Raw genomic sequence first — 26,304 nt, 5'->3', positions numbered from 1 at the left:
CCAGTTCTTCCAGGGATGAGCTTAAAGATGAAATTCATGAGTTGACTGTCGAAATGAGATCTAATCATGCTCTATATATGGCCAAATTTGATGATATCGACAGTAAACTGGATCAACTCCTCAGGAACTCAAAGTCAGATGCTGATACCTCCAGAAAGGATCCCTCAACTAAGGGGGAGAATAGAAGAGATAGAGGAGATGGAGACAAAGGTGACAGGGATGACAAGGGAAATAGTTCAAATCAAAGCAACAAAGGGAATACTTCTGAATCTGCCCCTGACAATTTTGGAAAGTCTAAAGGCAAGGAGCCGTTACATCAATCTGAGGATGTCTTCAATTCTGATAATTATGATGATTTTCCACAAGACATGGATGATGATGACGTCTTCGATGCTACTTACCGTCAAGCAGAGGAAGAAGGCAAATTTGAGGAGAGCTATTTATTCCAGGATGAAGAACCTGTTGATGCTGAACATGAAGAAAATGTCCGAAAGTTTAAAGCTGTGAATGAAGCTAGAAAGCGTAAGCTTCGTGATTACCAAAAGTTTCTAGAGGACAAGCTGATCACTGAGGATCAAATCAAGATTGAAAAGCAGAAAATCTATGATGCTGCGTGCAAGCAGAAGAATCTTGATATCAAAAGAAAAGTTGGAAAAAGCTGGGACATTGCAAAGAGAATCTTTAATGGACCTCAAAGGGAACCTTTCAACGACAAGAAGTTCTTATCTCTGATCTATGATCTTCGAGAGGTAAACCCTGACGAGGATGTCTTTATGCATGCCTTTGCTTTGGAATTAAATTATTTGACTGTGGGAGTCAACAATCTGTTAGAAGAATGGGAGCTAATTGTCTATACACAGAGGAATGGTTCTTTCAGACTATCTGTCGAATCTCTGAAATCATTCTCTGTATCTGAGCTCTGGGTGCTTCGAAACAAGGTTAGGCGAAGCTCCAACCTGAATGAACTCCTTCGTGACAAACTGCTGGAACAAGATGTATTCAACAGTCCTCAGGTTGTCAGGAATCCTTACTGTGTTAAGTTCGTTCACAAGGAGATCTTCAGCACTGTCTATCTCAACGAAGAAGCCTTGCCAAAGTATCCAGCTAAACAACTTGCGCTTGCCTCCACTCTTTTAAGAACCAAGGGCTTTGCTTCTAAAGCTAAGTCTGATGCTGATGATGTGATTCTTGCTCACTGCACTCGAAAGAATGTTGCTCAGTACTTTCGAAGGATGAAAAATGTTACAAAATCTCAGCCATCAGACTTTCGCGAAGACCCTGTGGATTTGGAAGTGCTACATCAACTGGCTCTGGCACGAGAACGTAAGAAGCGTGGTGAGTCCACTACATCAGAAGTGCCATCCAGAGAAGAACCGTCAACTCCTGTCCTTCACTGTTCAGATATCGAAGAAGGAGAAGTTGATCTTTAGATTTGATAAGGAATTTGTAATATATGTTCAGTAAGAACATCCTTATGTAATCTAATGTAATTGTTTGAATTCTGGTGAATGTTTAATGAAATACCAGAAACTTTTTGCTATTTACAATTCATGTTTAATCCTTTGTCTTATCAGTTAGTTGAGTTATCCTCTCGATAATTTGCATGTTATGTTAACAAACAAATAGGGGGAGATTGAAAGGCATATGTTAAGCCTATTTGTATTTAAGAGTATTAACTCAACTCTGATAAGAAAGAAAGTAAATTAGCAAGCTCTAGTGAAGGAATCCGTACGAAGAACGTCAAGTGATTTATTAAAATCATATGTCTGAAGAATTTTAGGATGCTGCTGCACACCACTGAAAGAAGTTCATTAATATGTTCAAGCCTCAGTGTACAAATAATATTTTGTAGCACGTCCAGAAGTCCAGAAGATATAAAGTTTTAATACTTTATTTATTCAGAAGATTCCAAACTATTTCTACTTATGAAGATGAACTACGAAGACAAAGACTCGATGAACAAGCCACTTCTCAAATGTTTATTTGATAAAGAATATTTGATTCAGCTAGATACAGATGAACCAGACAGTACATTTGTATGTCAGCTACTCCAATTAAATATACTGCATCAACAATAGGTGGTCGTTCAATCAAGACAAAGAATCAAATCTTTTAAAGGATGTCAGAAGACCTGCTGCTGAAGACTGTGCTCTGTATAATTATTCTTTTAATTTATTCACATCTCAAAATAATTATATAAGTTATGTAATTTATTTATTAAATTGATTCACACTTGAATTAATTTAATTTATGAATTTATATGATTAATATAATTAAGTGAATAATTATTGAATTAATTATATTAAAGAAAAATCAATTTATATTGATTTTGGGCATGGTATGACAATCATATAGATTGTCATACCGCACCTGGAAGGTTCCATTCATCAGTGGCATGACAATGTTTCAGTTTGTCATACCGTTCCAGTTGGCATGACATTACTCAGTTTGTCATACTGAATTGAACAAGGCATGACAATCTCCTTGATTGTCATACCGAGTTCAAGTGGTATGACATTACTAGAGATTGTCATACCGACTCAACACTTAGCCACCAAGTCTCATGTCATATTCAATTGTCATACCGAAAATTGTATAGTATGACAATGCTTCAGTTTGTCATACTGATTCAATTATATCATGACATTAGCTCCTATTGTCATACTGATTTCAATTGTAGCATGACATTAGCTCATATTGTCATATTGATCTTTGTAGCATGGTCATACCAAGTTTGTCATACAAGTTCAAGGTGTTGCATATAAATATGGCTTCAACCTCTTCATTAGTTCTTGTTCAAAGCTTTGTAAACTTTCAAGTTGTTAGTAACTTGCTATTCGTTATATCCACAGTTTTCTGTGCTTTGATCACTCGGTTGTTTTAATCACTAAACTAGAATACATCCTGTCGAATTTATTCTACGAACTTTAGTGGACATTAAAACAAACCATATTAATTATATAACGACTTAACAATTGTTATATTAATTAATTTAAATCTGATTAACAAGTTAAACTCCGATCAGATTATTCCGCCGCGATTATTTTGTGACGATTGTATTCAACCCCCCCCCCCTTCTACAATCGTATCTGGACCTAACAGGCCCAGTTCATCAAAGATGGATGTACTCAGTTGAGAGATACCTAGGTAAATTGAAGCGATACGTTCGCAATAGGAGTAAGCCAGAAGGGTCGATGGCGGAAGGATACCTCGATGAAGAATGTCTTACATTCTGTGCAAGATTCCTATGTGACAGCCAAACAAAGTCATTAAATGAATACAGAAGCTTAAATTTAAAAACTGGTGGATATGCTATTGGTTCAGGGAGGAATAAAATGGGGAAATCTATTCATCTGCCTGAAGATGTATGGATCAAAGCTCATCGTTATGTTTTATTTAACTATGATGACAAGGATGTAGAAGAGTTGATTAAGTAAGTCTGTAACCTATTAAATTAGTAAATTAAATATTATATTATCTTACATCTATTGACATACTGTTATCGTCTAAAATTGTAGGAAACATCATGCATTATTTGACCAAAATTTGAAGTCCAACAGATTCAAGAGAGCAAGAACACACACTGATGAATTAGTTGATTGGTTTAGGAATGAAATTGCGAAAAAAGTGAATGTTTCAAGGGAATTGTCATCCTTAGCCAGAGGTCCTAATCGAGCAGCGAAGCGATATAGTGGTTATGTTGTGAATGGATATAGGTTCCATACGAAGAAAAGGGATAATATATGCACAACACAAAACAGCGGTGTTTACTTAACTGCCTTAACCACCAGCTTTGCTAGTTCCAAGGACCAGAACCCAACAGTTGGTGATGTTCATTATTTTGGTTCCATTGAAGAGATAATTGAAGTTGATTATTGGGGGGCTTCTAGTTTTGTTTTATTTAGGTGTACATGGTATGTTGCTGACAAGGATTCCTTAGGGTTCACTCGAGTCAACTTTAACAAGATTTGTCATAAAAATGACCCTTTTGTTATGTCAACACAAGCCCATCAATTGTTTTACATTCAAGATCCTGTTGAAAAACAATTTTACTATCCTGTCAAGAGGCTGTCAGCAGAGTTTTATGACCCATAAGATGATAAACACGATATAAATGCAAGTGATGATGACATTAATGGGTAGTTTACACGTGAGACTTCAGGTTATCATTCATTAATAGAAAATGAAGATGGTGAAGATGAAGGTAGCTGGTCTAGAGCAGATGTCCCAACAAGAGAATTTGTAGCTGAAGAAATAACATTAATAGTGAGTAATTATCTAATATAATCTTATATTGAAAGAATTAATATTAAAATATACTGAAAATATTGTAGATATATAGCTAGCTTATAAACATGTTCTTGTTCTTTTATTTTTAGTTATATGCTTCATTATTTTTTTTGATAAACTGCTTCATTATTTTAGTTATATGTCCTTGTTTTTTTAGTTATATGCTTCATTGTAATATGTCCTTGTTTTTTTAATCATCTGCATCATTTGTGTTGACTGTTTTGATTAACTACAGGATGGCATGTAATGGTATGAGTTTCCGGCTGCATCACAAGGGGTATTTCACCAAAGACAAGTATGTTGGAGGCGAGGAAGTAATTTACGATGTCCATGATCTTGATCAGTTTTCATATTCTGTACTGATGGAGTGGGTGCTAGAGATAGGCTATAAAGAGATTGGTGGGGTTTATATGAGAGCAGAGGAAAAAAATAAGTGGGCATTATTGTGTAATGATGCGGATATAAATGAGGTTATTCTCACGACTGATTCTTCTTCTTTGGACTTGTATATTGACAGTGATGTTGATAGCAGTGTCAAGCCGGTGAAGCAAATGCAACCTCATGTTATTGTAAGGCCAAAAACATGCCCTGTTAAGGCTATGCAGAGGATTCCTAAAAAGCGTCAATTTGTGACTATAAAGGAAATCAATCAGGAGAAGGAACGAAGGTTGAACAAGTCTCGGAAGGAAAAACAAATAAGTTCTACTTCTGTAATTCCAACAAAAAAGGCTGGTGAAGATTTGAAGTCAACAGAGCGGGAAGATGCAATTTCAACAGAGCGGGAAGGTGGACTAATGGGATTGGATGAATATATGAAAAGATTTGAGATTCTTTCGGTACATGAGGATTTGGTGGAAGGAGCTCGGGAAGTCCATGAAGGTGATCGAAGTGAATGAGTATGAAATGCATCGAATTAGAAACATTGAGGAAAACGAGAAAATTTTTGAGGAACTTGGTTTAAAGCGGAGGACTACTGAATGAAGACAAACCCAATAATGTGTTGAGTGATGAAGATGGAAGTGAATATATGTGCCCTGAAAATGACCAAAAGCAACAGAGTGATCATGAAGAGGATATAGTTGCGTCAAAGGTATATTTTTGTGATTTTTTCACAAAATTTGTTCTAGCATCTTTTAATTTCCAAAATTTACTATAAACATGTATATTTTGTTTAGGCAAAGAAACAGGCCAAGAGAGTTGTGGTTCAAACTGATGGGCCCAGAACTCGTTCTAGAGCATCTAAAATGCCTAAGCCATGTGACAAGGAAGTGAAAAGAGTTGAGGTTCAGACTGATCATCAGGTTGCAACCTTTTATTCTGCAGTTGAATTTCTTTATCAATTTCACCTAAATTATAAATATATGATAAGTATATCTATTTTATATACTATCATTTTGTAGGGAAATGATGAATCAAATAATGTTCCTACTGTGGAGAAGCTCAAGCTGCTAAAAAGTAGTGCTCCTGGTTCAATGGAGAAATATTTGGAGTTACGTGAGCAAGAAAAGCAGGCTGCGATCCTGCAGTCCCAATCCCAACCAGAAAATCAAGAGTCCCAACCAGAAAGTGGTAAAGCCAACTGAATTATAGTTTAGTTTAGTTGTGAATTCTAGTTGCTTAAATTATATTTTTACAGTGCTTTTATATGATGTATATCATATGCACCAACTGAAGTAGAGAAGAGAAAGAGAGGAAAATCCAAACTAGGTCATGTCCATACGCGAGGTGAGAAGAAGGAGATCAAGCTGTCGGATCTAGGCCAACCTATATCAGATGATGACGATCATTTGCTATCTGAGTTCAGCAATTTCTTAGGAACAACGGTAAGGGAGTTTGTTTCTCTAACATGTCGTAGTTGGAGTGAAGTTCCTGAAAAAGACATCCTATGGCAGTATGTGAAGGTAACATAATATTTTTATTTTTTACCACTTTAATCTACATCTGCATTATGAAATATATATCTTCTGACAAATAAAATTCCCCTACATTATTTTAGGATAAATACATCATTCCTGAGGAGGCTTATAAATGGGTAATGACAACGATGCGTGATCAGTTTAGGGCATACAAGGCTCGCATCAAGAGGGAACATTATAGTAAGTATGGTACTTATGAGGAGAGGCTCGAGAACAGGCCGAGGGATGTCCCTTTGAAAGATTTTAAAATGCTTTTAATTTATTGGGCTGATGAAAAAATAAAGGTAAGAATTCCTCTTATTTGCCAATGCATCACTTATATTAATTATGTGCTTTGATTTGTTCTTTTTTTCCCTCCATAGGACAAGGCGATAAAAAATATAAGGGCTCGAAGCTTTGTAAGTGAAACACATACCGTCGGGCCTAGGAGTTTCGCCCAAGTCTGCCACAAAATGGTATGTCAGCAATTAGCCTCGCTTTGTAAGTTTTAGAAATTAATCTGTCTAAAATTGAAAGTTGGTATAATTTGGCAATTTATTGGTAAAAAGTAAAATAAATAGTGATATAGATTTAGTTAATTTATTGGTAGCTAATATGCCTAAGTTTTGTTGTGGGTGAGAAGTACCAGTTTTAAATACTCACTGTGGTGTTGTAAGGTTATGTTTATGCCTACTTTTTTTTTATTGATTGTGGTATTGGTGTTTTATATGCAAGGCAATTGCAAGGGAACAGGCGGCTAAACCGGATGAACCAGCACCACCAATATCAGATGCTGACATTTATGTGAAAACACGCAAAAGAGACTCTGCACGAGAGTATAAGCTACCTACTGATGCGGTTGAAAAAAAGATTGTGAGTTTTGTATTAGTATATATATGTAAAATGTAACATGTGCCTACAGTTTCTATTTTTATATCCTGATGTACTTTAGTAAGATTGTTATATTGTTTAACATCCTTATTGTAGGAAGATGTTGAAAAACTTCTTAAAACGGGAACCGTTGAGGATGCTAACAAACTTGTATATGGTGACAAGAAACACAGCCGCTCGTACCTACTAGGTAGACTTATTCAGAGAAGGGAAGCAAAGGGGAAATCTGTGACACACACTGAGGCTACTATCTCTGATCAGGTGTTGGCCAGTTTGACAGAAAAGATCCGAGAACAACTTGCTCAAGAGATGGAAGAAAAAATGGATCAGAAGGTTCGGGAGAATGTCAAGGCAATGGTGTCCAAGTTGGCAGAAAAGAATCCAGACCTCAAGATTGATATTCAAGACCTCAGTGTCGAGCCGACGTATGATGCCTCTGTAAGTGGAGCGAACACAGCCACCACGGACACTACTTGACTTGATGTGTGATGCACTTAGATACTCTAATCATATTTTGCAAAGTTTAACTTGTAATGTAATGCATGATGACGTAGGAATTTTAAGACTTTGAACTGCTATTTTACTTGGATGGTTGAATTATGGTTGCAAAATTTGGATGTTTGGTTTATGGTTGAATCTGAATTTGTGATTAGTTGGCTTGATTTGTTTTGGGATGTTACATTTTAGATAAGAACATGTCACAATTTCTTCAATAAAGGTGTTGCCATATTTAATAAAAAATGTTGCTAAAACCTGATCAGTGTTAGAAAATGGATGTTACCATAGAGTGAGTAAGATGTTGCTATTGAATTAATGGCAACATCAACCTTTTGTTGCTGAAAAATGAACTGTGTTGCCATAGATCTTATGGCAACACCCACTTTGGTGTTGCTATTATAAACAAAATGTAGCCATATGGACCTAACACTATAATGTTATGAAACGGTAAAAAATTACACAATCCACTACGCCATATATGGTCAACGGCAACATCCAAAAAAAAATGTTAAACACCATTGCACCTCCAGATTCTTGGTTGGAAACCTGCAGATTTCCAACTGTAAAGTTTCATAAAATTTAATGTGAGTGCACAAGTTTAAAGTAAGTGTACTATTAAGGTAGCCCCTCTTGGACATGTATATTTAGATATTCTTCACATATATTGCCTTTAGAGATGTTTTTATTGTGCCAATAAATTGATGTTTTTTTAAATGGATAATAATAATAATAATAATATAAATGCATAAATTAGATTAGTTAAATAATCTAGTAAATAACATTGGGAGATAATATATGACTATTCATTATAAGTTGTAAATTTAAAATTTCCTTACACGAAAATTGAAAAAGGATTCCATAGAGGTGGAATGAAACCGAAATCACAGAACATCCGGTTAAAAATGAAAAATTACTATTCATTGACTTCACATTAGCAATATCTACCAGTTTATTTTTAATGTTTGATTGTTATTATTTTACATGTTTGTTTTATTGACAAATGTTAAAGTAGACTAGTTTGTTTCATTTTTTTCGAAAACTTGTTGGGCATTTTTTGTAGCCTTATGTGTTTCCCTACTCGCTGTGACTCAATTTGGCCTTCACAGTGATGGAATTGGCGACTATCAGTTCAAAAGTTGGTAGATAGGGTCTGCCAGGTCTATGATATGCAAAAAGTACAGGCCCACAAACTTGATGTACTATACAATTTGAGCAAAGAATTTATATTCAAACAAGATGAGAATGCTACATATGGAGCGCTCACTGGATATGCCTTTAGTTACTGCATGGATTTTGGCCTTTCATATGAGCATGCATATCCCTTTTTGGGGAGGAGAAATTTAGGCAAATCAATGCCAAGCGAAGATAAGGTAGTTTCTTTATTCTCAATATATGTATATAAGGTGATGAATAGCTACATCAAATATTAGTTTACTCATTTGCTGCAACTACTTGTTTGAGTTGTATGACAACTTCTAATTCAATTAAAATTCTGTTAGAGAGGGGTGTGTGTGTGTGTGTGTGTCTATGTATTAGTTTGAGTTAGTCAGTCCAATTATAATATAGTTCGTTTTGGTGTGAAAATGTATTTCCACTTAATCACAAATATTAGTATGCTTTGTGAGTGTTAATTTGTATTTTCTCTGTACATTTCAACTGATCATCAGTTGAAGATCATTTGTACTTCAATTGTCGTAATTAATCACATATATTAATTTTTATTTGATGTTGATGTAGGTACCTTGAGTTCCTACATGGATGAGATACTCACTTCCTTAGAAAACCAACCACTCGTTGGTAAATTATATGCCACAGAATAGTTCCGTTCGTCCGAGTCTGTTTATATTGGACGTGAAAGCGAGGTGGAGAAATTTACCAAAATTGAAGACGTGGTGATTAATACCATGGCCAACTTAGTAGTTATTATGGGCTATTTTGGAGCAGTGGATTGTTTTCTGATTCTTAATTATTGGGGTGAAAATTTTGGTGACAAAAGATATTTGCTAGTATCATTTGATCTGTTATTTGATGTAGGCTGGCCTAAATTGTCATTTCAACAAAATACAAAAGGTGAATTTCGAGGTGCACCATGCAGAAGATAGTTTTCTGAACATGTAGTTACTTACAGGGTCTGTTTCAGAAAAGGTTATACTATGAATGTTTGTATATCTTTTGTAGTGTTTGCTAAATCAGTTCAGCGAGTTTAGCGACATCTGTGAAATGGCACCATTAACTTCTTCTTTTCTGATCATTTAATATCTCTAAAACGGCTCTCGTACGAAGAGCTAAATCAATTTAATGTATTTTTTCTATAATAATAGTTTGTTCATCTTCTATAGTTGAGGGACAAACCTAGTGCCAATTGGACATTGGATTTGGCTTGTACACTTGAAGTGGGTTCTTGTTTTCAGTCTATCTGTAATCTGGCAACCCAAATCAGAGAACGGCAGTGCATCAACCAAAATGGTTTCGTATATAACATACGTGTGTGTATTTTTGCCCTACACATTTCATTTATATTGCCCTAAGTGATTGAATTTTCTTACATATGTAAGAGCTCTTTGAAAGGCATATATTCAGCCTATTTGTATTTAAAGAGGTACAATTCAACTCATATAAGAAAGCTCAGTAAATAGCAAGTTATCAGAATCCGTACATTTGTGTGTAAGCCTCAGATTAAATATTCAATGTCAAGCAAAGGTGGTAATTCAGTCGACTAACAATTCAAGTCGAAGATATTAAAATTTTAAAGAAGACTGAAGTATTTGCTGCAGAAGAAAAGATGTTTAAGTATTTAATAGATTATTATTTCACTCTTCTTATAATTCTATTAATTTTATAATTTTTCTATTGAATTAATTCACTCTTGAATTAATTTAATTTATGAATCTATGCGATTAATATAATTAAGTGAATAATTTTCTATTTTATATTTATTACAAAAAGGCCCTTACAGCTCATAAACTAATCAACAAGAGAAACGTAAAGTTTTACCTACCGAGCAGTTGGTGTACCTCACTTAAACTCAGCAAGAAAATATGTATGATTGTCCTACTGTGTGTGTGGAAGCTCCTTAAGGCCCAGCAAGACAAAACTCCCTTTTGTTCTACCGATTGTTTCAAAGACATCAGCAAGACAAACTGATACATTGTTCTACCGATTCTTCATGTAGCTTCTAAGACATTTCTTTGATTTGTCTTACTGCCGTTTCATGTGGCTTCCAAGACAAAACTCTAATTTGTCCTACTGAACTCATCAACAAGACAAAGTTGCATATCGTCCTACCTTGTGACTTGGTGGAAAATCTCCTTGATTGTCTTACCTTGCCATACTTTGTCTTGCCCATGTAATATTTGACTTACCCATGGTTGTTTTGTCTTTGCAAGTTTATAATTGTCTTACTCTTCATTGTCTTACAAGTTCAAATGTTTTGCCTATAGATATGGCATTCATTCTTCATTTCTAAGTGTTCATTCACTTTGTATCTTTGATCAAGTTTATCAACTTGCTTGTTATATATATATCCGTTTTCTGTGCTTTGATCACTCGGTTGTTTTAATCACTAATCTAGAATGCATACTGTCGAATTTATTCTACGATCATTAGTGGACATTAAAACTGAATCATATTAATTATATAACGACTAAAAACATTGTTATATTAATTAATTATAATCTGATTAACAAGTTATATTTAAATCAGATTTACTTCCGCGATTATTTGGTAACGATTGCATTCACCCCCCTTCTACAATCGTATCGGGACCTAACAATCTTCAATGTCTTTCTTTCTTATTTTCTTGATAAAGTTTAGTTCTTTGAAATTTTATGATTCCATACAAGATCTTTATATGAGTCACGATATAGTTGGTTTATCAAATTTGAAAATTTTCGATATATTTGGAATTCTATTGTGTTTGATGGTTAAAAAATTGGGTTTAGTTGATTACTACAAAATTTGCTTTCCTGTCTCTGCAATTGCATGACTCATTGTATAAGTTTAATTACTAAAATATATTCATATGTCTGTGTTTTTTCATCTGTTTTCCATTCAAAAAGGTGTTACAAGTTCAAAATCCTTTGCCAATACTATCTACATGTACTACTGGTTATCGAAATACAGAAACCGAACCGGCTTGTGTACTAGAGGAAGCAACTGTCTATCATACTACGGTTGTATGGATAGCAAAGATGCACATGTTACTGTTCCTGCATATTGTTATGATATTATATGTGCTTTTGATTAATGAGATTTGAGTCACTTATCTGCTATGATCTTGTGCATATGCCTTCATAGTGCAAGACATTTGATGGATTTTAGGTTATGGAGTCGTGTGCTATAAATAAGGATTGTGGTCTTCATGGTCTCGAATCTTCTGTTGGATGTACTATAGATGAGCGCGTTCGTGTCATCTCTCTCGCTAATTTTAGGCAAGTGATTAATTTCTTCATTTGTTATCCTTCATTGTTTTTCTTTTCTGTCTTCTGTTTATCATTCTCTCTCTCTCTCTCTCTCTCTATATATATATATATATATATATATATATATATATATATATATATATATATATATATTTCGCAGACCGTATGTTGGCGAGTTTATTGCAGCTGACCCACAAAGGAGGATTGATCTTCTAAAAGCCAAAATTGCCAAGTGGAGAAATTTATCGTGGCTTTGTAGGGTATTCTGTGAATCTGATCCATTTTGATGAGGCAAACTTATGTGTCACAACCCCCAACCATGGCCTCATGGAGACTCTTTTCAACCATCTCTTCTCGCATCTGCAAGTTTATAGAACTAGAGAAAACATGTTGTTGGCCTTTCCCCTTCATAATTGACGGAACATTATATTTGGATGCCACTACAAGGAAAACAGGGTTATACAATGGTTTATCACCGTTGTCTGTCGCACCGAGATTCCGTTGAATAGCGAGGCAATATCTGATATTGATTCAAACAATGGTGAATCAACTGTTGTTGAATTTTATCTACAACAAAAGATAAAAACTATTGTGGAAGAGTGGGTGACACAACAGTTCTGAAGGTAGAACTAATGTCGAAAGGCTTATAATCAATAGTTTTACATACCAAACCAATATATGAAAGAATTACACACATCAGTTTCTATACTTCAGAAAACGGTTCTTGACTGTTGTTTTTTACTCACATAGAAAAAGTGTTTATTAGTACAACGCTCTGAGATATAAGAATTGTTGTAGAAGTTGCATAAAAACTAGGGGTGTTCGTGGTGCGGGCGGTGCGGTTTTTTTCTAAAACCGCGGACCAACCCGCATATGCGGTTTGGTTAAATATTCAAACCGCGACCGCACCGCGTAAATTAAAAACCACGTAAACCACACCACATAAATGCGGTGCGGAGTGGTGCGGTTTATGGGGATTGTGTGGTTTAACGATTTCACTTTTAAAATTATAGAAAAATCAAAATTAAAAATCACATTACAAATACAAACTCAAATTCAACTTCATGGTTGGCATACTGGACAGGAGCCATTATAGTGCTATATTAAAGAAAAGTAAACATTTCAAATGAATAGAATCAAATAGAAATTAGAGCTAATATTAGGTTACTGTAAGGACTATTGGAATCTGAAATATAGTACGCGCCTATATGACCGGGTCTTAAATACTCTCTTGCGTCTAAATAAATCACGAAGTCAGTATAATTTAAACAAAGATGTAATATATTAATATAAGAATAATATATGTATATAATTATATAATATAAATACTATATATATAGGGATAGGATCAAATAAAAACTTTTTTAAGTTACAAACTTACAAACTTTTTTTTATTCTCCCATCGTGTTAATCCTTAGTTATATAAAGTATCCATGTTGAAAATTCTTCAAAAAACATCACAATTTTTAAAAATAACGCATGAATATATCGCATTTTCAACACATTTATAACTGGGGTTCAACATCGGGTGTTGAACACTAATTATCATTGTGTTGAATATATCTAAAAAGATGTTTAAACTATACCTCTAGGGTTTGGGTAGGGTCTAGAAACATAAATATTAATTATATAACATGTTTACCTTAGTTCTTACATTTAAAAATTGGTTTATGTACTTCTCCACTACTATTTTAATCGATGTTCAACAAAATATGTTAAAAAAATGTTAAACTCAAGTTATATATATGTTGAACAAAAAAAGTTTGTAAGTTTGTACCAGAACCCTCCCCTATATATATATATATAGAGAGAGAGAGAGTCCTACTCCAATAGAAACCAAATTAGCCTAAAAACTAAAAACCAGTTTCTGGACAGTTTTTTATCACTATATTTAACTAAAGAGATCACTAATTTGTACATAACATATCACTAATTTATATATAGCATATCACGCGAATATAAACACATATATACACATATATGCGACGTATATGACCATCATCTTCACCCAAATCGTAATAATGGACCTCTTACCACAATTACCAAACGTTTCTATGACTTGCCACCATTGTCTATCATCACCAATAGTCACATACACTTTCCATCATAACCTACAAAACTAACGACTACTTACCATCATCATACAATTTCTCTTGCGGCTTCCTACAGATGAAATTAATCATCTATAATCGATTATCAATGATTTAGATAAGTAAATTTTCTCAATTTTGATAATAAAAATCGCTGTTTACATACTGTATTAAAACAGTGATTAGTGCAGTATAAATTAGTGATACCCGTAGTTATAAATAGTGGTAGGGAAACTGGTTTCTAGTTTTTATTTTAAGAGTGGTTTCTATTTGATCATGAGCCTATATATATATATATATATATATATATATATATATATATATATATATATATGTTGGGTTTCGGGGCAACAAACGCAGCGGATAATCGACGTAAAATAAAAAAAATCCGAAACCCTAACCCGAGGATCCATCTATAAAGTATGGCTGATCATGGAGATACGAAATAGTACCTTGTTGAAGCTTTACGTTAGCGAAAGATGGAGGTCCGGAACAAGCAATCACCACGCAGCCCTCGGTCTAAGGATCGCGTCTCTAAGCAGTCCACACGAACGTCTGATCGCCAAAGATCACCGGAGCCGGTACTAGCCGAATGCAGCCTCTCTCTCTCTCTCTAGCCTCTCTCTTGATGTAGAGCTGCTAGGGTTTTAATAAAACGAATTTTATGTTACTTAACCCAAAAACAATACATCATTATGTATTTATAGGGAAGAGAGATAGATGGGCCAAACCCTAATCGGATTTGGGCTTCTCCAAACCTAATCCGATTTCGGTTTTAATATTAAATTCGAAATTCTAATTACTTAATTAAGACCGGCTCAATTAAATAATTTATTTCGAACTTAATCATTTAATTTAAATTCAGAATTTAAATTAAAACTCCTTTAAACGTTCAAAGTGTGTGACCCTTTAGGTTATTATTACGTTGGCAATAATTTTAATATCCAATAATAAAATTATAAACAATGAGCGGCATCTAGTAATACATCATTGCTACCCAAGTAATAATAATAATTGGTGATTCAATTAAACCTTTTGTGAATAATGTACAATGTAATATAATCCCTTTAACCTTATATTATAGATCAGACTCAAGGCATGTATTGTGTCATCCTCTTCATCGTCTAATCCGAATTTCCTTGATCAATGAGTAGACTATTAAACAAATCAATATTTGAGCACGGCCATGCATTTTATAGTCTCACTCAATCAAGAGGCCAATAATATCACTCCTAAAATAGGAGGGTTAAATCCTTTCTAGATCATTCATATTTCTCATACGATTCATAATATACCCAATGTACATTTCATCATCACCCGGTCAAAGGTAACTTTTAGTGCAACCAAAGTATATTAATTCTCATATAGAAATATAATGATATCAAGTCAGAGGATCATTACATCATTATCACAGTGAGAATTTCCAATGACACTTATTAACATGTAAAATCTCACGGTGGGTCATTCCAGTGCCATGTGTCGATACATGCACTTATGTTCTTGACTTTAGCATCACTATACCTATGATCAATGAGATGTGATCATCAGTCAACAAACATACTAGTCTTAATGCATCATTATTGTCCCTTAACAATAATACTCGACTAGGGACATTTAGGAATATTGATATTATTCTCATAATCTCATTTCTAAGTCACGTACTTAGAGATATAGAATTACATATAATATTCCAAGGACATTTATTATGCTTTCAATTTATTACGCAGTAAATAAAGATATAATAAATATTTATTCAATAATCAATATAACATAATCCATAAATGTCTACAATAGAACACAATAGTATTGTCTCTAGGACACCAATACTAACAATTTATATATATATATATATATATATATATATATATATATATAATTTGCGGTGCGGTTTGAACCGCGATACCTAAATATAAAACCACAACCCACACTGCACCGCGCGGTTTGTAAAAAAATTCAACCCGTGACCGCACCATGAAAATTTAAAACCGCGTTTTGTGGTGCGGTGTGGGTGGTCCGATGAACACCCCTAATAAAAACAATGGTATTTGCCCACAACCATTGTTAAAAAACCACTCAAACAACATTTTGTAGACAACAACTATTGTCGAAGAGCTTGTGACACAACAGTTCTGTCGGTAAAACCAATGTTGCAGAGTCTTACAAACAATAGTTTTACATGGTAAACCACTGTATGAAATGGTTACACCTTGGTGTTTATAGTTCAGATAACGGTTCTTGACTGTTATTTTTTACTCATATAAATAAAGTGCTTATTTGTACAACGCTTTGAAATACAAGAATTGTTGTAGAAGTCCCATAAAAACAATTGTTTTTGCCCAGAACCATTGTTAGAAAACCACTCAAACAATATTTATTAGTTTCAATGCTATTGCTGGATACTTTTTAAGAAAATAGTTTGGTTGAAAAACTTATTGAATGAATTGCTTCACACAACTGTCTATTTTATAGAATCATAATAATAGATGTAGACAACAATGATGTCAAAATATAATCGTCTTGTTGGTATGCTTTCATAAAACTATTTCTTTAGTTGGACATTGTGTGAATAGTTAACTGACAATGGTTTTATAATGTTTAGCTATTGGATTAGTTAGTTTCACTCAACTACTATAATTTACATACAGTTGTTGGAAACCTGAAGACACACTAGTCTCAAAAAAATTGAAAAACCATTTTCTTTTTAACTGCAAATCTTTGGCAAAATCACAAAAACTTTTACCTGATGCCATCCATTAATAACAATTTATCATAAAATAAAATACAATCTCAACAATATCCAACCAACAAACATAATCCAAATAAAATACCATTCATTAACATCCAAGAATATCCAACCAACAAACATAATCTATACCATTCACAAACATCAACCAAAAGAAATTCTAACTACACGTACGTACATCCAACAACCAAGCAAAATCCGACCATCCATCCAAATTTACAAGCCAACAATTCAAGTAGGATCAAAACAATTATATTAAAAGAGACCTCCACTGCACATGAGTTTATAAAAAATCTACCTCTAGGCTCCAAGACCTAGCATGCATGACGTTTCATAAAATACTTGGCAAAATCAATCTTGATCTCGTTAATGTCATCTTGTGTGTAAACCAAGTTGTTCCTGCGTATCCACTGAAAAATGGACCATATACATAAGTCATATGATTTACCAGTGAAGATAGTAGTTGTCACAAGGTAAAGAAAGCAAAAATGTCACCTTGCCTCATTATAGTCTCTAGTCCTTGACTGCACCGGAACTCCCCAAAATGCCAAATGAAATTACACATTTGTATACTTGACATAAATAGAATATGCATATGGTGAGAATAATTTATTACTGCCATGTTCTCCCAAACTACTTTCTTCTTAGCAATCTTCTTTGAATCTTCCTTATATAACTTGATGGCACTGTAACCAAACCAATAATTATTGACAAACATACAATAACTATATATTTCCTGTAAAGTTTAAAAATGAAATAATATATGTGGAACTCACTTGTCAACAACCTCTACCCATTCCCTATTGGCAATGCGGCGTTTAAGAGGGTCCATCTGGTAGACAATCTCTGCCTCGGGATTGGAAGCCGTCAATGTCCAGTGGTTCCTACGAATGCATAAACGAGATCAATTATAAAAGTTAAGTAGTAAAATTAAGAAGTAATCTGTCATCTGGAATCAAGTATTACTTCTAAAATTAAATATGCAGAAAGTATTTAATTAGCTAGCAGGCTATTGAAAATACTCACACATCATTGTACGGCATGAGAAAGCATTTGCCTTTTTTAGCATCCTTAAACCTCGCAGCAAGTGCTCGGGACCTCTGAGCAACATTACCACATCCAATGGCGCCAATCATGCTTAGATCTACGAATGCTATCAAGTTCATCATTTTATGTTTTTTCACATAGTCATTCAAGAAGCTGCATATAAATTTACACTTCACTGAGAAAAGATCACCATTCAAGAAGCAAACAATTAAGAAAAATAAAAAAAATTCTCTTACTTCATAAAAACAGAAATGACAGGCCCTGACATTTCCCCTCCAGAGCACAAGGCGTGTATATCCGATAAGAATATATGGCTCGCTTCTTCGTAATTCCAAAGACCTCTTCGGTTAGCTCAAAAGAAAGAGTCTGACCAATAGTCAAGGCATCTTTTGTCCAAGCCCACAATCATCTGAACAAAAAGCTCTGGTTGAATATCTTGAACTAGTTTGTAGGTCTTTTTTGATTTCTTCAAGGGACCTTTTTTGCCTCTCTGAAAAAGCAAAATAAAATATACACATCAAAATAGTAAAAAATCCAACATATTAAATTAGACAGACTTAAATACAACAAGTTTACTATACAAAGATTTCTAACTTTTGAATCATGTACAACCGGGGCTGTGTTATGGAAGAAGGTTTCTATATTCTTTCAACTTGAGTATTGGAAGATTTTTCCAGTTAGGCATTGTCTCGATGCAATGCACATCGCGAAAAATATATGTGAAGCTTTGGTTGGTACTCTGCTAAATATTCCAAGAAAGACTAAAGATAGAGAGTCTGTCCGTCTTGACATGGCTGAAATGGGAATAAGAACGAAGCCGAGGCCAAAAACTCTTGGAAAGAAAGAGAAAGTACCCTTGGCATCCTAGAACTTATTACATGCTGGAAAAAAAATTGTTTGCTCATCCTTTCTTGAGATGAAGTTGCCATATGGATTTTGTTCAAACATCAAGAATCTGGTAAACATGGAAAAACTTCGGCTTGTTGGTATGAAATCTCATGACTGCCATACAATATTGCATCACTTACTACCAATTGTAATACGATCAAGCCTTCAAAAACAGGTCAGATGCACACTTATTAGGTTCTGCGTATTCTTTAAGGCAATTTGCAGCAAAGTCATCAAGATAGATGCATCTCTCAATTCATCTTGTCATAGAGGTTGAGCTTTGCGGGCCAATCTTTCTACATTGGATGTATCCTTTCGAGAGGTATATGAAGACCTTCAAGGGGTATGTACGTAACCCAGCTCGTCTAGAAGGTTGTATTGCTGAGGCGTATTGTGCAAAAGAGGTTGTGCGATGTTTGGTTGACTTGGAAGATACTACAGGATTGCATCGAGATATTAAACATAATGAAGATACAATATGCAGACCCTTATCAGGTGCAACAATGATAAAGCCCAGCAGTAATGAATTGCACCTAGCTCATTTGTGTATTCTTCAAAATAGCAATGACGTTACGCCATATTTAAAGTAAGTTATATAAATTTGTGTTTGTTATTTTCTTATTTTCTACATTTTGATCAACATATTGACATGCAGTTGCTTTTACTTGCAGTGAACATATGGCGCTTTTGATGATGAGATATCCACAACATGAGAATGACGAATACTGGCTAAAAAACAAGCAAAATGATGAATTTCCTAAATGGTTTCAGAAAAAGGTATAATGACTTTTCTCTTGATAAATTAGTGTAGCTTATTGTTCTGGAAATTATTGTTCAAAACTAGATCATGGAGTGATTTATGATTTTAATTCCAGAAAAAGATATATGTTTGCAAATTTTAATTCACGTTTTTAGTATGATTTGGAATTGAGTATGATTGAGACGAGTAAATTTAATTTTAATTGGGCAGATTAAGTCAGAGTTTCTTGGCGACAAGAATAAGGTAACTAAAGAGATCATGTGGATTGAGGAAGGCCCCAACAAGGATGTTCCAACTTTCAGCGGTTACAAAATTAATGGTGTAACTTATAGCACCAAAGAGCGTGATGATAAACGACAAGTTCAGGGCAGCGGTGTTTGTGTTGTTGCAAATACAATGATTATGCAGGGTAAAAGTAAGGATATTTGTTAGGTCCTATAAACTCACTATATAATCTGATATAGTGATCACAATCTGTAACACAGTAAGACAATATAAGAGATTGAAAGTAATAAACTCTTATATTCACAAAGCTTTAATGGTTACAAAAACTCTCTCAGTGATTTATAATGTATCACTAAGAGCTGCTAGGGTTCTTAACAATGTACTCGATAACTCAACTCATCTAGAGTAACCCTAATCTGTGTTTATATAGACACAGTTACAAAATCAATCTCTGATTTGATATCCTATAAATCTGCTATGAATTCTATCAATCAAAGATTGCTCCAGTTTTCTGTTTAGTTTCCATAGTCAGTAAATCACTCCTCCGCTTCTATCCTTCCTTGAAGTATATCCGCTTCTGAGCTCTTTCCACGTGTAAACTCTGACGAGTCTTGACTATGTAAACTCTGGTCAGACTTTATCAAACTCTGTCAGACTTTATCAAACTCTGTCAGACTTTACTAAACTCTGATCAGCTTCCAGATTAAACTCTGATGATTCCTGTTCTAAAACAGACTTTAAGAATATTAGTAATCATCAATTATATCTAACAATCTCCCCCAACTTGTGCATAAATAAGTTATGTGCAAGTTAACAGATAATTGATGATGTCAAAACATTTAAGTCAAATGCAACAGAGTTTAACTATATAACAGAAAACTTTTAAAACTTACAGATACTTTACTCCTTAGCTGCATAGACACCATTTGCTGTCTGTAGATACCCTCTGAGGAGTTCTCTTTCAGCTTCTTCAAGCACTGTAATCATTTGCCTCTTGATCTCTCTCAGCTCTGGATCTGAAATTCCAGTTTGATAAATTGCAGCTCTGAGATCATAAATCTTGTTCTTCTTCAAGTCTCTATCCAGCCTGATATTGTAAGCTTTATCAGACTCTTCATTAAATGCAAGAGTTCTGATTCCACCTATTGTTTCAATCTTTGCTGAATTTCTCTTCATCTCAACCAGCTGTCCCTTATGATTGAAGTATTTAGGAATGAAAGGTCCAGCATTCTTGTTTCCTGTAATACCCATCTTTCTTCTGATTTGATCCTTGAGCAGGTTGGAGATGTGTTGACATGACTTGTTTTTCACTTGAAATATGTGTGATACATATCTCAATTCTTCCCAGTGTTTAGCATAAAGATCTGCTTCAAGTACTCTAAACACTGTTCCATCAGACATGAAGTAGATAAGAACATTATCTCCTCTGTCATTCTTCACCAACTGGACTGAATCTAATTTGTCCATTTTGTCTTGCAATACTCCAGTCTTGGGAGCACAGAGAGATGAGGGGTCATCTGGTCTTGATCCTATACTCTGATCAAATTTTTCATATTTGGATCCCAGCCCTCCTTTATCTCTTCCTGCCTTACGATGAGAGATTGGTTGAATTGAGCCCTTTTCAAAGCTTATCTCAGTCATCAGAGTAGGCTTTGCAAATACAGCCAGTGGAGTAGTTGTTGGTTTAAACACAGCTTGAGCTTTGTCAGAGGTTGTGTCTGTCTTTGCATCCTTATTAACTTGAGCTTTGTCAGAGGTTAATATTTCTTTTTGGGGTTCTGCAACATGAGCTTTGTCAGAGATTGCAGCTTCTGTCTTCTTTTCCTTTACAACTTGATCCTTGTCAGAGGTTGTATATTTCTTCTTATCCCAGCCTTTCTCCAGATGTTCATCTACTTTGCTTTTACCCTTGGAGGTGTATTCATCTTCAGAGTATACCTTTTTGACGGGTAAACTCTGATCAGCAACAGTAGATTCCTTAATCAATATCCCCTTTTCTTTTGGTTTGGCAGTTGACTTTGCAGGCTTTTGGATCTTTCCAGAGTTTATAGCTTCAATATGTTCCTTTTTCAGCTCAGCTTCCTCTGCAGCAATCAACTCCAAATCCAAATTAGCTTCTGGATTTTCTTGTTCAAAGATCAATCTAGCAAGCTCTTCATCAGTCATGGGTTTGTCTGATCCAATCACTGGTCTTTGCTTAGATCCAGATGTGAAATTATGTGTTGGAGCAGACTTTGTGCTTTGCTTAGATTGTTTCTGACTGTCAGAGTTTGAAACTCTTCCACCAGTCCCTGCTTGAAATCTCTTGTGCTTTGTGAAATCATCAATATCATCATCATCATCCTTCTTCTTTCTCTTCAGAGTTTGAGTAGTAGACTTGCATTTGACTTGAGCTACTCTCTCCCCCTTTTTGACATCATCCTCATCAGGAATCAGTATGGATGTGATCAGAGAAAGTGAAGATTGGATAGCTTCAAGCTGTTTGGACATCTTCTCTTGAGTTGATTCAATCATGGTCATCCGTTTGTCCAGAGATTCATTGGCAGTCACCAGCTTCTGTACATTCTCTTTCAGAGGTAGCATGGTCCTTTTCTTTTCCAGATCATTTGTCTCCTTGACTTTTGCCACCTCTGTTCGTAGACCATCTATTGATTTAGATGTCTGGGCATGAGCAGGATGAAATGTCTTCAGATAAAGAATTGTGCCTTTGAGGCTTGACAGAACATCTGAGTTTGAAATTTTATTCTCTGCCATGGATAAGAATTCTTCAGCTTTAGTTGGCTCCAGAGAATGTTGATGGCTCAACCAGAGTTTATCCCAGACCTCATTTGGAGGATCAACTTGAAGATCCCTGGGAAGTGGCTCAGAGTCTGTAGTCAGAGTTTGTAGCCTTGCATTGTACTGGCTAGTAGACTCCCACTTTTGTTGTGTCAGAGGAACTCCATCATTTTCATCCTTGTCAGTATCTGAACTATCATCATCCTCAGTATCAGCATCAGAGTTTGCTTTGTCAGCATCAGGAACAGGATCAGCAACTTTCTCCACAGTATCTTGAGCAGATTTTTCTTTAGCTTCAGACTGTGATTTGATAGGCTCTTCACCAGTCTGAGCAAGAGACTGTAGAGCTTCCATAGCTACTTTGTCAGATTCATCAACTACATCAGACCTGTAGTTGTCTGGAGCTGTATCATGAACTATGGCACCCTCTGGAATTTTCATTGGAGAATTAGGAAGTGGAATGGAGGGTCCATGATCAGATAATGGAGTATGAGGATCAGATATGTTAGCTCCAGCTTCAGTTGTAACTGGTTCATCACACTCTATTTCTTCATCTACTTCAGAGGATGAAGTAGATGCTGTAGGAGATGTGAGAGGAACAGCTTGGATAGGAAGCACCATCAGAGCTTGAGAATGTTCAGCAACTGGAGTTGATGGTGTGTGGTCTTCCTCAACTGTGAAGTCGGTGATCTCAGTGATTGGGACTTTTGCTCTTGCAGGCTTTTGAGCCCTCTTCTTGAATCTGGCTGGCTTCTGAGGACTGGCTTGAGCAGGTACAGAGGCTGTTGTAGGAGTAGGTTCAGAGTTTACAGCATGTGCAGGTTCAAGATCACTATAGTCATAAGCTGCAACCAGTCTTCTTCTTTTCTGCTTTGGAAGAGTAGCAGCTTCAGAGTGGACAGGAGTCTCAGAGTTTACTTGAGGGTCAGAGTTTAAATGAGCCTCAGAGTTTAAATGAGCCTCAGAGTTTACTGGCTCATCAGTGTTTGTCTGCTCATCAGTGTTTGGTTTCAGAACATGTGTGGCAACAGAGGTTCTTGTTCTTTTTGCAGTAGAAGGGGCTGCATCAGACTTTGCAGCCCTTTTGGACTTGGATGCAGAAGTTCTGGGTGCTTGGGGAGAGACTGGAGATTGTTGATTTGCTAGAGGCATGTTCAGTCTTTCCCTTATTTGTGCTGGAACCTGGAATGGCCTGAGAACTGGCCTCTTTTCATCTTTAGAGATGAGATCTTTGAAAGCCCTTTTATGCAACTTAAAAGGTCTGATCTCATCATCAAATGCTACCTCTCCAACAGATGCATTGAACAATAATTGGCAAAAGCGTGAAAAATAGACAACTTGACGATTTTCATGCATTCTTTCACCAATATTTCTAATAACTAATCTACCATAATCGAAATTAGTAGAATAGATCAGAGAATACCCAATTTGTAGCATGTCCATGGGTATTGCATCCCAGTTGGTAGATTTCTTCTGGAAGGCTCTGGTTATGCAATCAAAGAAGAAACTCCACTCCTTCCTGAGTCCAGGACGCTTCAATTGTCCCAGTTTGTCCAGAGAATCATAGTAGCCCAAGTCAGTCATCATAGTCCTTAGATTTGCATCGCCATTAGTGACATAAGCAGTGTCAAGCTCTGGTAGGTTGAATGCTGTCCTGACTGTGGCTGGAGTAACAAAATACTCCTCCCCTTCAAATGAAAACACAATTGATGGTGATCCATTTTCACCACCATTGTCGTACTTACCCGTCCTCCAAAAACTGATGATTTGGCTTCCTGAGAGTCTGGCAGGAGCGGTAAGAGCTGTTGCAATAGCACTCTGGGCAAGAAATTGCTGCATGGGATGATAATCCCTTGGAGCTTCGGCAGTGTCAAGAATGGCTGTATAGTTATTGGGGACAAAGTCCACACCTGCATGGGTGAATGTAGTAGTTGCCATTTTAACAGAGATTGTGAGTAGAGAAAAGTGTTTGAGAAAATGTATGTGAGAAGATTTGAATTTCGGAGAGAAGAGAATAAAAGTTTGTGAAGAGAGTGTGTGTAGGGATTGAGTGTATAAGAGAATAATGAGCAATAAAATCTGATGTGATAAACCCTTCAGATTTTGTGTAGCTGTACACGCATGTCTCTTTGTTCACATGGACACCTGTCAGTTTTTAACTGGCGGCCGAAAGTTAGTGGCATGGAGAAGAGAAAGTAATCATTATGAGCGCAGTAAAACAGTGCAGGTATAAATGCTGATTACACGTTCTCCAATTAAAATGTTTCAAGACACCCACTAACAATACATCCGTTTGAAAAATTCTCTTCATATTCTCTGAATATTTAAACACTTAATATGTACTAGAAATATAATCAAGATAAATTCCCTCGAATTTTAAACTCTGAGATTTAAATAAAAGAGAATAAATTCTAAATACCTCAGAATAAAGACACGATTTTTAGAAAATTCATCAAAAAAAATCAGAGTTTGTCATAAAATCTATAGCTCAATAATGTGCTTGTGAAATTATGTGTGTGATTGAACATATGAGATCAGAGACTTAAGAATTTCACAATTTCGTAATTATAAGGTAGACAAGAATAATTTATTTAAGCTCTCAAGACATAGACAATAGGCATACTCTGATGGAGAAATATAAAATAAATTAACCCCTTTTTTTTTTTTTCAAGGACGCTTTTCAGTGTAAATGAATCACGACCTTTAAATACAATTGTGCAACAGTATTTCTCCAGTAATCAGAGATTGTGACTGGTCACCATAGATTATAAAATCTTGGCAATTACTTAATACCAGTAAGTGTTTGGGTCTTCCCAGTCACTGTCATATAGACATCTAAGATCTCAAAGGAGTACTATGCTTATTTTCAGGGGTATGTATATAGCATCAGAGTTTATAATCACTGTCTAATTTTACTGAGAGAAAATTCAAATTAGTCAGTCTCACTTATAATTAAGATATGTGAAGTAATAGAGTCTCAATGATATCAACATGCATATAGTGTTAAGTGGTAGCACAAAATTGAGATCAAGATTAAGGAACTGAACTGAGATTTATGATTACTAATTCATATCATGCTTCATAATATCTTCACGGGTTTGTTTTCTCAGATAAAAAAAATGAGGTCATTAATCAAGATTCAGAGTTTACAAACTTCAGAGAATATCGTCAGAGAATGACGATCAGAGAATGTCATCAGAGTATAACACACAGAGTATATCATCAGAGGATGTCATCAGATTTTAACAATTAGAGCATATCATGGCAAATTTGTGAGCAATACATATGGTAATTTGACAATTGAAATTTGAAAGATCTGACCAGTATGTTTACTCAGTTCCTGATATCATTCCTAGCTCATTCACCAGCCTAGTGAAGGTTGCTTCACTGAGTGGTTTGGTGAATATGTCTGCTAGCTGCTGTTCAGTAGGAACAAAGTGAAGTTCAATGGTTCCTTCCTCCACATGCTCCCTTATAAAATGGTATCTTATGCTGATGTGCTTTGTCAGAGAATGTTGAACTGGGTTTCCTGTCATAGCAATAGCACTTTGGTTATCACAATAAATAGGAATTTTAGAAAAGGATAACCCATAGTCCAACAGTTGATTCTTCATCCAAAGAATTTGAGCACAGCAACTGCCTGCAGCTATATACTCTGACTCTGCTGTTGATGTTGAAATGGACTTTTGCTTCTTGCTATACCAAGAAACAAGTCTTCCACCCAGAAATTGACAACTCCCACTTGTGCTTTTCCTGTCAATTTTGCAACCTGCAAAAT

General features: G+C 35.3%; 1 protein-coding gene across 1 annotated transcript; it reads left to right on the top strand.

Annotated features, from left to right (window-relative positions):
• The first annotated feature begins 5,959 nt into the window (after positions 1-5,959).
• LOC135149115 (uncharacterized) lies at positions 5,960-7,712 on the top strand. Its single transcript, XM_064083979.1, has 5 exons — positions 5,960-6,191; positions 6,287-6,490; positions 6,569-6,661; positions 6,921-7,058; positions 7,173-7,712. The coding sequence occupies exons 2-5, from the start codon at positions 6,326-6,328 to the stop codon at positions 7,551-7,553; spliced, it is 777 nt and encodes a 258-aa protein (XP_063940049.1). The 5' UTR covers positions 5,960-6,191; positions 6,287-6,325; the 3' UTR covers positions 7,554-7,712.
• The last annotated feature ends 18,592 nt before the right edge of the window (positions 7,713-26,304 follow it).

This window comes from Daucus carota, chromosome 9 (assembly GCF_001625215.2).
Source record: "Daucus carota subsp. sativus chromosome 9, DH1 v3.0, whole genome shotgun sequence".
In the NCBI taxonomy this organism is placed as follows: domain Eukaryota; kingdom Viridiplantae; phylum Streptophyta; class Magnoliopsida; order Apiales; family Apiaceae; genus Daucus; species Daucus carota.
This window is presented reverse-complemented; position numbering and strand designations above follow the sequence as displayed.